General features: G+C 42.2%; 1 protein-coding gene across 1 annotated transcript in view; it reads right to left on the bottom strand.

The window, feature by feature from the left end:
• Nucleotides 1-15,632, bottom strand: part of LOC134395373 (voltage-dependent P/Q-type calcium channel subunit alpha-1A-like) — a 103,971-nt gene extending 88,339 nt beyond the window's left edge. The window contains exon 1 of the mRNA XM_063121537.1: nt 15,076-15,632. Coding sequence (XP_062977607.1) covers nt 15,076-15,367 — 292 coding nt within the window. The 5' untranslated portion in view covers nt 15,368-15,632. The remainder of the gene's footprint in view (nt 1-15,075) is intronic.
• Nucleotides 15,633-16,618: the final 986 nt, after the last annotated feature.

The following is a 16,618-nucleotide window of genomic DNA, read 5'->3' as shown; positions in this document are numbered from 1 at the left end:
CGGTCTCGGGACAATCGAGATTATTGATTGTCGGGATTATTTATCCCTGGGAAAACCCATTCTCATCCCTCCTTCCTCCTGGGAGTCCCTGTGCATCATTTGGACACACAGGGATTCAGACATGACCAGCCCAGATTTTCGGGGTGGTGTAGAAACCAGTGTTCCATTCCTCTCACCCCCTCAACAGCCAGTCAACATTCTCTGGCCACTGAGCATACTCAGGCCTTAGCTAGACCTACCTTATAGTCCGCGACGGAGAAGAGAAGATCTCGCATTGTGATTAACAAGAGATCCCTCCTCTGTTTACACGTGAGGTGCGACGACCTCAGGAAGAGAGGCGTCGCGTCCGCCATTTATTTATCTTTTAAAGAAAGAGGAGTGCACAAACAGTTGTGCGCAAAGGTAGGTGCTTTTAAAAATAATAATTTAATAATTTAATTTCCCTGCTCCCCCCACCCTACACCCGATGGATAGCTAAGGCCTCAGTCTTCATTGGACTGTTTTTGGGGATTCTCCTCTCGAATAAGATTTATTTTCCTAAAGATTTGTTTGTTTGTTTTTACTTCTGCAAACCTTCGGGTTAACTAGCTAATACCTGCCTCATGTGGGTGGGTGTTTGTAGGGGGCATTTTGGATTAAAAAGAGAGAGAATGATAATGTCTCCACTTCCACCCTTGCTATCTAGTTCCACTCTCGTAGTACTACATGTGCTGACTTGTTGCATGGGATCCAGAAATCTTCTCTGAAGCAAGCACTTCTACTTTAGGGATAACGAAATTTCCCAGCCTTTGAATCACAACATATTGCTGATGGGGGAAATACAATTTTCCTCAGCCAGCAGGGTTTTGTGATTTGAAGTGCTCTCCAGAATATGGTTGGCATAAGAGTTGCAGGCCCTTATTGGATTGTGCCTGTAACATTACTGACAATAAGAAAGACAACAGACCTGCCCACATTGTGTTATAATACTAAAAGATGGGACTGACATGCGAGCTGAACCAGGCAAAATGTGGGATAATTCCTTGGAGGTTTTGGCCCAGGTCATTGTAAAAAGAGTCTCTATATGCACCCGTTTTGCAGACTGAGCACTCCCCATCTCCTTCTTTGCTGACAGCATTATTTAGGACTTCTTCTTCTTCTTCTTCTTCTTCTTCTTCTTCTTCTTCTTCTTCTTCTTCTTCTTCTTCCTCTTCCTCTTCCTCTTCCTCTTCCTCTTCCTCCTCCTCCTCCTCCTCTTCAAAAAGGAGGGTTGCAAGACAGTAGCACAGCTAACCTTGCATCAAGGCTATGTTCTTATTGAAAGGCTTCCTCTACATTATATATCAACTGGATCTGCACTATTGCTTTTGCATTGCAGGGCATCTCTGAGAAGCTGAAATGTTGGAGGGGCAAGTTTTGGGCTGTCTAAATAAGCTCTAGGTGTGACCTGGAGGCAAAAACACAAGCTCATGAATTTGCCCAATGAATTCAAAATTTACAGGGAGTGGAGTAGGGCCAATATTCTCACTGCAGACAGTTCTTTCTCCAGAGGATCAATGACAGACTGGTCACCTGGTTGGCACAAGATCAATTTCTCTTCAGGTTTAACTCAGTGACACCAATATGGAAATGTACCTGGAGCTGGACCATCTCCCAGTTAAAAAAAAAAGACCATTGCTTATTTCGTCACAAGCAAATTTTAATATGGAGGCTGAAGGAAAAGAAAATAGTGAGGCACCAATCCCAATCATGCAGTACAGAAGTAGTATTGTGTCCCTAGGATAAGGTCAACTTTTTCATTTTTTTTTATTATCATTGGGCCTTTTATTTTGTTTTATTAGTAGCTATTAAAAATAACCATTTCTCTTTGCCAACTTTCACTAAGATGTTACCATGGAAAAATTGATACAAAAAAATGGTCAGAATGTTTCTGAAGAATTTATATGTCCCTCAAAACAAAGGAAAACATCATTATGTATCTCTATAGAGGCTATTTGCATGTACAGGAAATATCCCTCAGGACTGTATGCATGCAGAATCATGTTCTTTGGGAGCACCCAGAGTCCTCCTTTGCTACAATGTCCCATAATTCATCTTACAAGCATAAACTGATGGTTTAGTCCATATATAAGAACTGCTTCTCTGGGAGGAATTAATGTTCCCCATTATGGGTCATGTCAGAACTCTAGAAATTGATGGAGGGACCCTATTCTGGCAATGCACCAATGCACCACTTTCACTCTCCTTTAAAGCCCAATTCATATGTCACTGTTGCAGCATGGGAACCAATTCCATGTTGTCTGGCCTCATAGTGGACCCATTAACATCTGTAAAGAACCATGTCATTTGCTCACTTAGCTTGGATTGAACCACAAGGAGGGGACTTCCCTCCCACAATGGTAATATATGAATTGGGCCTCAGTGAGATCCAAAGCAGAGCTAATGCATGTTAAGAATAGTGTTTATATGAATAATTATTTCCTCCTCACAAATCTTAGTGCAACCCCTATGGAGTAGATGGTTTAGTCCCTTGGGCGGGGCTCTCACTCAGAGGGAGGGCTAGAGAAGAAACAATTAAAAAAAGAGAACCAGTTGTTCTGCTGAAAGCTGAATGTTAGAAAAATTGGTCTTTAATTATGAGCTCTTATCACCTTGTATAAGGTAAATTGAATTGTTAATTGTGTACATTAGAATTTCAAGGAGGATGAAGAATCTTTCTTTCTTTTTTTTTTCTTTTTGCATCCTTGATATTTGTCCTAATTAAATTATTGCAGGGCTAATACTCTGAACTGTTGTGTTACTGATTGGAGATTGCCCTGTAAAATAAAAGTTAAGAAAAAATCTACAAAAGAGACTTCTGAAATACTCAGCACCTGGAGATAGAGAACCAAGCAGGACTGGGCTACAAGCAAGAGATCCATGTAGTTGTTGTTGTTGTTGTTATTTGCACATAGAGGGACAAATTGTGACATATTTCTGTAAATAGATGTCTACTAAAGACATATTTTTTGCAAGTTTTTTTTGCAAGTTTATTCTAATTAAGCCCCATAGAACCCACATGAGTAGAAGTTATATAACTTACACTAGCATTATAACACAGGCCTTAACAAAAAGAAAGAGCAAAAGTATATACCCTATTAAAAGTGTATATAACCAACCTTACTTCATGAGGACATTATAGAGCTACCAATTATATTGCTTTGACTGAGAAACTACCAATTTCAAAAGCCAGAAATTCTTAAAGGAATTTCTTCCTTTAAGAAATTGTCCATGAGCAATAAGATTAAAAACATACTGGTCAGGATGATGAAACTGATCTGAGCCATTGGGAATGGAAGCAGCAGTAGAGGGTCAAAGTAATGTGGTCCATCTCCTTCTTGCATTGCCAAATGATGGCATTACTGAAGTGGGGCCACTGACGTCCATGGATTGCCTCCTACAGAAAAAAAAACTACTTTCTAAAAAGCAGCTCAACGATATCTCATGTGCATTTACCCAACACAATCCACAACTTTTCATGAGAGCATGAAAGGTGTTCCTGTACACAGAGAGCACAGAATTAAAGCTCTTGGTTCTGGATATTTCAACAGGAAGGCACACGCTTTTTTCTTTTGTGCATTTGAACATATCCAAGTGTTTGTCAGACTGAAGCAGTCATTTGCAAGAATATGGGGATACTGAAGCTAGAGAGTAGGCACTGAGATCCTGCAATGTGAAACCCTGAATAGCCTAGGAGCATCACCTCTGGCAAGTTAAATGCAAAAGTGCAATAAGACAAACAAGGAGAAATTTGAGGAGCTGAAGATAGAAATGCTAACAATAGGGTTAAAAAAACTACATCAGAAGCAGGAAGTCAGCTGGGAATCTGATGGAACCATTAGCCCATCAAAGTATAAGGGGAGCAATCAATGACATCAAGGCCATGAAAGAGAAGCTAAATAAATGGGTTGGGGAGATATTAGCTTAGAAGAAGGTGGCACTACATGTTTGCTGAAATTGCTGTACATCCACTGTATAACTCAGATCCACTTTGCAATTGCCTGCTGTCAATCCACACTGCCAACATACAGGATCAACAGCACATGTAGCAATACCTGATGTTATGATGGTATGCCCGTTACGTTAAGACAAAAGGGGGCTAATTTCACAATTTCCACACTCCCTAGTACCCCCAAACCATGAAAATGGTTTTTGAACAGAAGTTCTGCAAATCCAGTCACAGGGCCATCATCCCTGTCCTCTTCCCTTGTCAGACAGGAGAAATATGCAAGGTACAGCTCCAATTTAGCTCTGACAGGGATTACGATAAACCTGTTAAAAAAATCCATCTAAAACAGATGCAGCTGCAAATCTTGCCACGGTTCTTTCCCCTTCCCCTTTATCAATACTCTCCAATCCACAAGAAGTGAATACAACCGTAGTAGAAGGGATGTGCCATTTATCAATTCTCAATGGAAGGTAGGAAGATAATTTTAAAGGAGACAGCAATGGAAAACCATGGCCAGGCCTTCCAAGGGGCAGCTCAGTAACCCCAAAGTAAGCTAAATCCAGGTGGACAGAGGATGCAATGCAGATTTTAAGGAGTTGATCCCAATATCAAATCAAGTGCAGTAAACTAATATTGCATCAAATGGATGGAATTCTAATTGCAGGAAAGATATACCTTTAGAAAGTATAGAATGGGCAGCAGTAATAAATCTGGAAAAAAGTGAGAAACAGATGTTTCATAAAAAAATTAAATTGATAAACAGAATGCTGGTGGACAATATAGCAATCTTCCAAGAGTTATGAGTGATCTGATATAATAATCATGAACTAATGAAGATTTGTAAAATAACAATAGAATCAGTCTCATACAGAGAATGCCAGAAAAGAGCTAACATAAAAACATTTTTTTAAAAAAATGCAGCAGAGGTTATTTTTTATTTTTATTTATTTACTATATTTCTAAACTGCCCAACAGCTGGCACTCTCTGGGCAGTTCACAAAAATTAAACCCACAAGTACATCATAAAAACAATATAAAAGCTTAAAACTACAGTATAAAAAACCAACCAGAATAAAACCTAGCAGCAATGCAGAGATTTAAAATATAAAACTGCAAAAAAAAAAAAAAAAAAAAAAAAGATTAAAATACTAAAATGCTAAAACTTCCAGAAAAATAAAAGTCTCCACTTGACGCTGGAAAGAGTACAATGTTATCATCAACATTACAGTGCAGTATGATTTTAATAGTAGGAAAGCTAGTAAATAACGTGAGAAATACAGTGTTTTTAAGAAGCATTACCACAATTTATATAAAAAGTAGGATCTCAGTCACCTAATACAGAACTTTGGCAGGACCTACAAACATCTGGACAAGGATGATATTCTAGTTCAGTCTTTTCCAACCTGGTGCCATCCAGATGTTTTAGACTTCACATACCATCAAACCCAGTCTGCTTGAACAATGGTCAGGAATACTGAGGGTTGTAGTCCAAAACATCTAGAGAATACCACGCTGTAGCTGCTAAGTCAGAGAAAGATCTTTGAAAGCCTTTCTATTAGTATATTTTTGCGTTAAGAAAATGAAGGGCTCATAATGGCTGGGACAGTCTTTTTATTAAGTACGAAACAATGTTTTCACAACTGAAAATATTCAGTACAAGGGTCTTGAGAGTTTTGTGATTACTTAAAAAAAGGGGAAATGGCAGCATAACAAAATACCCAGATAATATCAAATGATTCAAACTGGTATACTTAAAAAGGTATATAACATTCAAAACTACAGGAAGATCTCACAAAATGGGCAATAAAACGGCAGATAATATCCAGTGCATTTAAGTGGAGGAAAAGAGGAGGAGGAGGAGGAGGAAGAGGACTGGCAGCAGGAATCCAACTTTCTCACACATACATAAACCCACGGTTGGTGCAATTCAATGCAGTTAACATAAATGACTGTTTTGCCATTGACCCTAATGGAAGATGGGTTGCAGCTCTTACTGAGTTCCTAAGACTGTAATTCTAAGCACAATTTAGTCAGGGGAACTTACTTCTAAGTAAACTATCTTAACATTGTGCTATAAATGGTGTGTGTGTGTGTGTGTGTGTGTGTGTGTGTGTGTGTGTGTGTTAACCCTTTTTGTGTATAGTTCACAGAAAATGCTGCATTTGGGGACTGAAATGGTAAGACCGATTGATCTTATTTGGGACCTTTAAGAAACAGAAATATAGTGCTGTTTTATGTATCAGTGGTCAAACTAGATCATTTGAAGAGAAGAGCAGCAAAAAGTAGGATGACTATGGAGCAGCTTGGATATATCATAAAACTTAGAAAAGAAGATCACTGAATGGGCCTGTTCAGACAACACGGTAAACCACAGTTAGGCCATTAACCCTTTTGCAGCAAATGGTCAGTGAGCATGTTTAAACCATGATTATGTAGCCACATGGTTAGCTCCAAATGCTTAACCACCGTGGCTTAGCATGTCATCAATGATACCAGAATCACACCAGATCATGAATATAGAGAAAAGACTGCTGAGGTATGTTATTTATTTTTGTAGCATAATTTTAAAACAGTTCACCCAATGAAATTATCAGCCAAAAACTTTAACAGAAAATGAGAGAAAGGAAGGGTACACAATTAACTCATGGAATTTATTGTAATGAAAATCTTAAAATTTGTTTTTTAATTGATCTTTGTTACAGCAATTAGCTTAACAATAAATTGATTGATAGACTGCAATTAAATACTGCATGACCAATAGTAAATAACTGGATTAAAAATCTGTCATTTTTTAGATAAAACCTCACAGTGGACATAGAACAAAGAAGTTCAAAGGATTCAGCCTCGTACACAATTTGCCTTTGAAAAATGGAAGCCAAATGTGACCAATTTAATGGACATTGTTCCACTAGAACATTCGTTACCAGTGATATCACAGGCATTAGCCAATAGGTGCCTACTTACAGACCTATAGTGTCTCAAGTGCAACAGGTACACTAGTTGGGGGGACGACACAATTGCATTTTTGCAGTCTATTAATTGGAAAATCCAAACTCAATAATAATGAATGGACTGTCTAATCATTAAATAGTCCTTCCTTCATTGTTATTAGATTTTACTGGGACTAGTTTTTAATGGAACTAGTTTAACCCTCTCTAACCTCCCCCCACTCTCCATTAACATGCATCATCTGTTTCTGTTTTCCTGAGATTATAGGTTGATTTGGAGATGAATTCTGCCTTTGCAAGCTTTTGTGTTGGCTTTCTTCAGAGGCCTTCAGGTATTATGAAACAACGGCATCCTATGAATATATAGAATATACTTCTGCCTTTGATTGACTGTACTTCTTGCAACATTCAAAAGTGGGCCTTGCACATCTCGCCATGTAGTTAGATGCACAAGCTCCTAAACATTAGCAAAGTGCAACCAGCCAAATGAGGACATGGACGTGCATTTGATAACACCCAGAGCAGCTTCCAGTGAGAAATTTAGCGTTGGAAGCACCTTGAGGGGAGGTCTGAGCCCTGGGGAGGTCTGAGCCCTGGGAAATGCCACACTCATGGCATCTACCCCTCTTACCCCCAAACCTCTGGGCCTTCCTGTAAAAGAAGAAACTTGTTGCAGAAAAAGCGTATCTATTGAAGCCGACCATCTTTACCCCTCTCCGTATCTTTGGTGAAAAAGAGAGGCTAGGGGGAGAAGAAAAGGCTGGGACCCTAGAATCATCTCACTACCCTTGTAGATAATTAACATAGTATATGCAATATGCAGACTCTGTCGATCCACCCTTTGTACAGGTTGTAGATTCATGCTTTGAAAACGTTTTGAAACCTGTATATGCAGTGTGTCCTGGGCCCCAACAGTTGTCAAAACTGTTATAAAGCGCTTTAAAGCACTTTAAAGCAGTAGTGTAGATCCCCCCATGGAAAGCTGATGCATGCAGATTTCTACACGTGTTTTGAGAAATAAATAGTTATACTGAGTGTGATGCTGGAGTGAAACTGACAGACACCTCACTCCCTAAACTTACACATACAGCCTTTGAAGGCAGCCATCAACAGCAACATCTTCAATTCCATAATAAAACACATAGTTTTACAGTTGGTGGCATTGAATTTCCTTCCAGCTAGCTTGAGATGCAACAGGCTCAGTCCACCATTCTTTACGGAAGCCCTTCCTTCCACTGGACTATACCAGCATCCTCTAGCGACTAACTGCAGGCCAGAGATGTGAAGTTCAAGGTAGAAAAGCAGGCTCTGCACTTCAGTCCATGGGCTGAGCGCAAGAGCTCTGCCTTCCAAAGCTCATCTTACCCCACGGCAATTCTGTTCTCTTCTTCCCCAGCAGCAGCTTAAAAGACCAAAACTGCCTAATGTGCACTCTCTCCGATTCTGATCTGCGGTCAAACTTTTAATTATGCAGACTACAGTACTATGAAAAAGCCCAGCCAAGAATGACCCGCAACATTCACAGCAAGTGACAGATCATGCCTGGAAACTTCTAAATGAGTCAAGACAGACATGAAGGGCTGTCACAGCTTTCTGTACAAACGTGGGAGGAGGACTGAGGTACAGAGTAGGCTAACTTTCCAAAAGCAGTCTACAAACACAGCTAAAAAAGAGCCCGGGTTCTCTTGAGCCCCCGCATGCTGCCTCAGTTGAAGGAAAGCTTCTCTTTATAGGTAATAAAATATGACTGAGAAGGTAGGGCACAGCTGAGTGATGAAAGGAACCAACGAATTTGCAACAGAAGAAACCAGAAAGGTGTTCAATATGCCTCTCTTATACCAAACAAGGGAAGGTAGCAATATAAACACCAAATATTAAGCAGCAAGGAAGTTCTATGCTCTGTAAGGAATAAAGAGAAACAATTAACTAGCCAGCCACTAACTCCAATGATGTCAATTATCATTAACTGATGCCAAAGGAGAAAACACTCTCTCACTGCTGAGAGCTTCCAAAGAACCATCAAGTATACAGAGATATGACCACCTCCAGAATCAAGGCTTTGAAACAGATGAAATTCTGGCCAGTTTCTACACTGTGCTCTCAGCGGTAACAGAGGAAGGCTTAGAGCCCTGTGCTTGCGGATATAAAAGGGCGAACTCCTCTTTCCTTTATGTTCACACACAAGTTATTATCAGAGAGTTGAAAGTGGTTTTGTAGGATTTGGCTTGGGAAATGTTTCCATTGCATTGGACACGTGGGCCATAGCGCAGAAAGCACACCAATATTTTGAAGTGCCATCCAGTAACCTCATGCCACAACAGGTAATGTCTTTATAACCACAGTGTGCAAACAACTCACTTAATGGGCCAGTGTTCCACTGACTAAGCAGGCACTGGCCAGGCTTTTATTTGCGTCCATCTGTTTGTAGAGCATCCACACAGCACATATTGTATCCACTGCATCAGTGTATTTAATTCCAGCCATATAGTACACACAACTCATTCCAACACAGTTACATAAGCTGCATCCTTGGAAAAATTAAGTGCTAATAGCAGCATAAAGAACTGGCACAATTTTTCCAAACCAGACATTAGGGTATAATCCACTGGGACCTTCTTTTGCAAAAGCCCCTTTGAATTAAATGGGTTCTGCACAAGAACATGCTGGAGCTCAGAGTGCAGCTTCCATTCATTTCAGTAGGACTGAAGCAGGGGACCATCCTGGTTCATTGTGCCTGGAACCTAAATGTTTTGAGACTGTCCTTTACCAGTACAGCAAGTCCAAGCCCATTCAGTCTTCTCCAAGCTTGTGCCTTTTTTACTATGATTCCCATTATCCCTGACCATTGGATGGGAATTGTAGTCTGGACCTTCTTGGGGGAGCAGATTGGAGAAGAATGCATTAAACATTAGGCCCATACAATTGCAGTGTTAGTGAAGGTGAGAATGGCTTGCACTTCATCTTCCTAATTCTTCTTAGTTTTGGACAAAGGGGGCAAGATTCATCATCCACAGAGAGATAAATATTTTTCCTGGTGTAGGGAGTAGGTGAATGTGTTTATGCATCTCCTTTTCCTGGGTGCATGGGAGGATAAGCATGAGTCATTCATGCTTTTCCCTGAATATCTTCTTTCTCAAGAATTCTTCACCATTTTCCAGCTTTAGGCAAAGTCCAAGAGATGTTCCCCACTGATCTGAATATCTCTGGTACTCTGTGGCTTTTCTGCAATCCACCTAACTTGTTCTGAGAAATGGTGGGTTCATCCATTTTGCACAACATAGGATCTAAACTTCCATAAAACACACAAGTGGTTGGTAGGGTGCTGTGATATCCGCCCAGGCTGCCACATCCCTAGAAATGAGGCCACGTGTGACCTGGTGATAGAGGGAAGCTGCCAGAAGCCACAGACTTCTCCTGTTTTCCATCTGATAGCAATGATATGCGCAGCGAACGTTCCTGTCACACTCCTTCCTTCTCCCCCATGAGTGACAGGATCTTAAGGTATATTTATGGCAGAAAGAAACCTTCTTTCCCACCCTTCCTTTCTAATCTCACTTACATTAGACTCACTCAGAGACTCAGGTGTGCTTTTTCTAGATTTGGGGAAGTTCTTGGAGAGAACCACACATCATATATATCATACAAAATGTGCAGTAATCCCAAAGAGGGTGCCAGCTGAGGCACACCAATATCACGGCAGAAGAAGCCAGGACAGACCATTTTGCCTGGCCACAGGCATAATTGCCTTTTGGGCCCTACCCCCCACCCCACCCCATTACTAGATTTTATATTTCCAGTTAGAATATACAATGAAAAAAACCTGTGTGAGTCCACGTGCCCATTATTAGAAATTAGCTGAAGCTCCATCAATTGCAAGCTGGAACAGAATGGAGAGTTTTGGTTCTTTCCTCATTCACTTTTGTCATGCCCACTCCTATACTTCTCCATCCACACTCCACCATCCATCACTGAGGTCATTGCCACAGGTAGAGGCAAAGGTTAGAGTTCAGCCTGCTTTTCCAGACCTGGCTCCATCCTGTTCCACCAGACTGAACCCTAAGTAAGGTACATTCCTCTGCCCGCTCCTGCTCCAACATATTCCACTCCAGAAGCACCATTCAGGGAAAGAAGGCTGGAGAGATTTAAAAAAAAATAAATTCAGGCGGACATTTTATAATTAGTTTTGGGAAGTTTTAATGCTGCGGTGTTGTGTTTTACATTTGAAATACTTCAGTGCATTTTATTTTTCTGATTATTTTATTTTGGCATAAGCCGCTAGGAGAATTGTTCTGAAAAGTGGAGTATAAAATATATTAATTAAATAATAAAATATAATACCCATCTCCCCCTCTGGATCGGGGCAGGGAACAACATTGAATACAAAAACACTATAAAATACATAAAACTGATTAAATCATGTAAAATGAATACATTATTAAAATAACAGTCAGGCACATTACCCTTCTTTCTCCCTGCTGCAGTCAGGTCCTGATTATACAGAGGCAAGGGAAGTGTTAAAACATCATGCCTTCTCCCTCAAAGCCCTAGATTGGCTTTCTGGAGGAGGAGACAAGATATTGTTCCCTTCCACAAGGAGCCATGCAGTGCCCAGAGGGGCAGGTTTTGCCCCTAATGCAACACTGTCCTCAAATGAGTGTTGTACTTTTTTTCCTATAGAGATGAATAGCAGTTATTAGAGTTGGGTGCTAAATCTGCCTCTGCTGATCCCAATTATTTTTATCCAATGCTGGCTCCAGGTTTTTCAGGGCCCATGGGCAAGACATCCTCAATGGGCCACCTCTGAAAGTGAGTCTACTTTCTCACCACCAATGTCACCACCTGCTATTGCTTCTCATCATCTGCCTCATTGTTTGTTACCACTTCTTGACAGACAGAGAGCTAGAGAGCAAGTAGGCAGTGGCATTTACTGTTTCTTCTTCTCACTACCATCATTGCCTGGGCAAGAACGAGAGGGAGGTGAACAAGCAGGCTGCAATGGTGAATAGGAGAAGAAACTCCAGGGACTCTTGTCAGTGGGCCCCTGCTGGGATGTTAGACCTTCGTGGGTGTCCAACCATGCCTACCCGTGATGTTGGCCCTGCTCTTGTCCCCTCTCATCTGCAGCTTATTTAATTTGTCCAAAGGACTTAATGGAAGTCAACTGAAGTCATTTAGAAATGAGCCAGCCCTTATCCACGTATCTCCACCCCTCCATCTGCATAGCCATGTTCCAAGTCCCATTTCTTAGTCATGCTGGAGCCCTGTCATCAACCAGTTTTGATGGAGGTACACTTTGAGAAGTGTGGTTTTTTTTGGGGGGGGCAAGCTAAGGCACCAATCTATATTGCCCCACATATTGTCTCATTGCTACAAAGGCAAATTCCACCACATGTTCTTTTTCCGCTTCTTGATTGAAATTGGCAAGGGTGTGTGTGGGGAGGCAAATAGCACCCTTGGGGGTCCTATTTGGCCCACACTGTTGACTGCTATGCTAGAGTGTGATGGAATGTTGGGAGAGTATGACGGAACACTGGAAAAAGTGAGACCAGGGGAATGAACACTGGCAATTGCCTCTTTTACAGTACATATTATGGTTACTGTATTTTCCATTAATAATGGCTATGAGGCAGCCCTATGTGTGGATGTAGGGCAGCAATATTGAAGCCTATGGCAGTGTTGAAGGAAAGCTCTGTGTGCTTGTAAAACTCCTTCTGCCATAGGTGGGAACTGGCATTTTTATTGTGTGAAAGGGCATTGCATTGCAATCTTTGACTCATTTATCCTCAAAGCAATCTCACCATATGACGTTTTTCATTATTATTCCCATTTTACGGGTGGAAAACAGAATCTAAAAATGTAGGCAGAAACCAGACAAAACCAAACTGGCTCTCACCATCACCAAGCTTCCAAATGTTATTGCAATTCTCTTTTTAAATCCAAAGGAAAACTGTAAATCCATGTGAAACAATATGCATGAATAACTTACTTCGTCAAAAGATTCTCAGGATCTATAAACAATTACAGTGCATGGAAAGAAATTTAGCAGATTCTCTCTCCATCCATCTATCACACATCTATCTCCACCCATCCATCCTACCGTTTTTCTTCAGTACCCATTTCTATTAACATCAAAGACCTGCAGTGCACATGCTCAGTAATCTATCTTTCCAAGGTGTATAGCAAGCTAGGCCATTCGCAATGTAAAAACAAAATTAAAGAATTTTGGAAGCCTCTTTTGTATGGTGAGGACGAACCAATAATAGAACCCAATTGACTTGTTACACCTTTGGTTTCAAGAGACTTGTTCTAGCTTCACCTTCCGGTAAACAAAACATATGCTCAAATGTCCTCAAGTTGACAACAAAATTGCACAAACACACAGTCTTACTGTACTACAAACCTTAATGTGGACAAGACAACTACACTTTAAAAAGACTTTCTCCACACACATGCAACACCCCTATTCCAATATACAATATCTCCTTGCTACCAGTGCCTTACATTTCAATGCCCCCACCCCTGCACTTGAGGGTGAGAAATTTAGCGCACTCCAAAATGACAGTTAATTTTTCAGGCATAAAATGATAACTTGGTCCCAAATCATATCCCAAGTCTCAGCAGACACTAAACATTTTTCACCAGGGGAGGAATAGGTTTATGATCTATGCAAACGTGGAGACCCCAAAGCATAACACAGTTGTATATCCAGCTGCATGTGTTTCCTTTTGAGATATAAAATAGCTATGCAAACTATCATGACAGAAAGCAAGATCTTTACATACCAAGTTGAAGTGATGGATGCAGAGGCTGGGATTCTTGCATTTTGCTCCGCCATCGGAGGAAACCGGAAGCTGTGAGAAGATCCCCCATATGCAAGGCCCAGCATGAACCTAGCATGTTTCCTAGATCTCTTCTCACTGTATGCTGTTCTCAAAATACTGTCTATACTTTCTGGACACACTTAGGACCTCAAGTTCTCAGACTCATCTCATCCTGGATTACAGGCCTAGGAATGAAGAGGCACACTGTTGTGTTGGATATCAGGATTGGCCCGGGGGGTGGGGGGGCAGAGGGAATGCTAGCTTACTCTGTGGGACATATTTCTTGTTCAGTTTCTCATCCCTCCTTTTTCTTGATTTCTGTCTCTCTCTTTGGGCTACATTAAGCTCATGGGGCCTCCATTACTTTGCTCTTTCCTTGCCATGTGCCTCCTCTAGAGACTTGGTTCCAGACTAAAAACCGCCCGACAACTCCTTGTTAATAAGGGCCCTCATTTCCTGCGCAACCAGCTAGACATAGAGCCGGGGAGTCCCATTTACCGTACTACACCTCTGGGATCCAAGGTGATTGCTGACTATCCAGAACTTACATGGAGATTTTGGGCCTATAAGCCCCTCTACCTGGAGAAAGGGAAATGAGGGTATGGCTAACAAATGCAGTCTCCAAAACCCTGAGCTGGAAGACATGAAAACAGATGCTATCTCCCCTGCCTCCCCACCTCCAACTCCATCCTTTGCATGGATAAAAGACAACTGCTTTGAGAGAGAGAGAGAGAGAGAGAGAGAGAGAGAGAGAGAGCAGCTCGTTAACAGGTATCAGAGGTAAAGATGTGGCGGGTGGGGTGGGGAGAACAAGGGAATAAAGAGGAAGCAGCAGATGTGTGGGTTAGTGAGAACTGCCCCCTGCATAGGGGAGCATGCATGTAGGAAGAGATAAACTCATAAGGCAACATATAATTTAAAAGTGTGGTATAACAAGCAGAGAGACATGGGGCAAATGGGAGGGGGAAGGGGTATCTCAGTTAAGCAATACAACCCCAGCGATCAGAACAAGGATGCATTTAGTGACAGAGACGGCAGTGTCAGGGGCTGCATCCATGTGTCTGACCGTGGCTGGAAGAAAAAGGTGTCTTGGCAGAGATAAGATGACTAGGTGGGGAACACATGCAGAAGTGATACAGATGGGATCAATGGATGGGGTATGGATCTGTGGTGGCTGAGTAGAAGTGCCTGGGGTGGGGGATGAGCAGGAGGGGCTTCATGCATAGGGTGGACCAGGCATGCGGGAGCAGGTCCGGGAGGCAGGCATTTCCCTTTCTCAAGTTGAAGCTGTTCCTAGGGCCTAAGTGCTGGTGCTGGAAGCCCCCATAGAAAGGATATGGCCATTCGGTGATCTTTTTGGCGTATTTCCTCACCACGTTGTCCTCACTGAAGAGGAAGAGGGAGCGGTTGAGAGTCAGGCAGTTCTGCCGGACGGGGATGGGGTTGTAGAGTGCCATGGTGCGGGCTCGCTGGGCCATCGACTGTTTGTATATCCTCTGGGCCCCTGGGGGACCACCTTGCCGGACGCCCCCAGCGCCCCGGCCACCTCCGCTGCCCGCTGCTCCGGAGCCAGCTCCCCCTGAACCTCCTGCCCCATAGCGGGCTGGCACCTCGTCTCCAAACCGAGCCATCCTGCAAAGAGCAAAGGGCCGGGGGTTATGCCGCTGAGGATGCTGCCGGAGAGAAGACGCTCATCACATCCCATCGGCTGCTGTAGGATGCTGCTTGGGGAGCTTGCAGCAGAGGGAGGGGGCACTCAAGCTGAAGCACGGCTGGAGAAAGCGGCAAAGATCCTGGACATGGTCACTCTCACCTCCCCTTGCAGGGTGGAAGGAAGCAATGTGCAAGTCCTCCCCTCACCCTCTACCCAAAAAGGTTGCAATTGTGTGTGGGGGGGAGGGGGAGAGTCACACCCCACAAGAAAAAGAAAAAAATCCCCCCAAATTGTGGGTTGCAGTTAGAAGAGAGGGAGAGAGAAAAAGACCAATGCACCAAACTGCCCCTAAAATGAATTGCAATGAAAAAGATTCAATGCACCATCTGTTAAAAATATTTCCGTTTAAAAAATTAAAAAATGCATTGCCACTGGGAGGAGGAGGGGGGGAATGACAATTAAATGTAGCGACAGCAGCATCTCCTCCCCACCAAGGGAGAGAAAAAAATGCAATTAAAGAAATCGAATGCACCAGTTCCTTGCTCCTGCCTCTCTTCTCGAAGCCAGAGGGGAAAGAAATTGACATAAAAACAAAAATTAAAAGACGGCATCAAAATTAGGCTCTCTGTCTAGATATTTGCAGCGGAATTTGGTGGTTAAAACGCAGGCTTCCTCTGTAGTGGGCAGCTTGGCAAATGTTTGCACTCACAAGAAGAAGAAAAAAACATATAAAATATTATTTCTCTAAGATTTATGAAATCAGTTCATGCCCTCCCATCTCAAAAATAAAGAACTGCATTGGTGAGGAACAAACGGAAAAAGGCAGAAAAATAACCCACACACAAAAAATTTTTCCCCCAAACACCCTAAAATCAAAACAAAATCCCCTCTCCCAAGGTTTGTTTTCACTGGGGCTTCATCCTGCTGTCTTCAGCACAGTCCAAGATCTGAAGGGAGAAATGGTTTGGGCTCTCTTTAAGCTTCTGAAGCTGTAGGATGTTCCCCCCCTCCTTGCTATCCAGCGGTCGCTCTTCCTGCCTTTTTTTCCGGTGTGATTGCGTGTATGAGTGTGTGTGCGTGTGTGAGACACCGAAAAAGAGAGCGTGTGTGTCAGTTTAGCCTCATCTTGGAGTTGAATGCAGCATAGAAATCCTGTAAAATCCAAAAATTGAAAGAGACAAGAGAAGTAGTTGCCATCCACCATCTACTCATAAGGGTTCCCTGGTTG

Source organism: Elgaria multicarinata, chromosome 3, assembly GCF_023053635.1.
Source record: "Elgaria multicarinata webbii isolate HBS135686 ecotype San Diego chromosome 3, rElgMul1.1.pri, whole genome shotgun sequence".
Classification (NCBI taxonomy): domain Eukaryota; kingdom Metazoa; phylum Chordata; class Lepidosauria; order Squamata; family Anguidae; genus Elgaria; species Elgaria multicarinata.
Note: the sequence above shows the minus strand (reverse complement) of the source record. Positions and strands in the feature narration are given on the sequence as shown.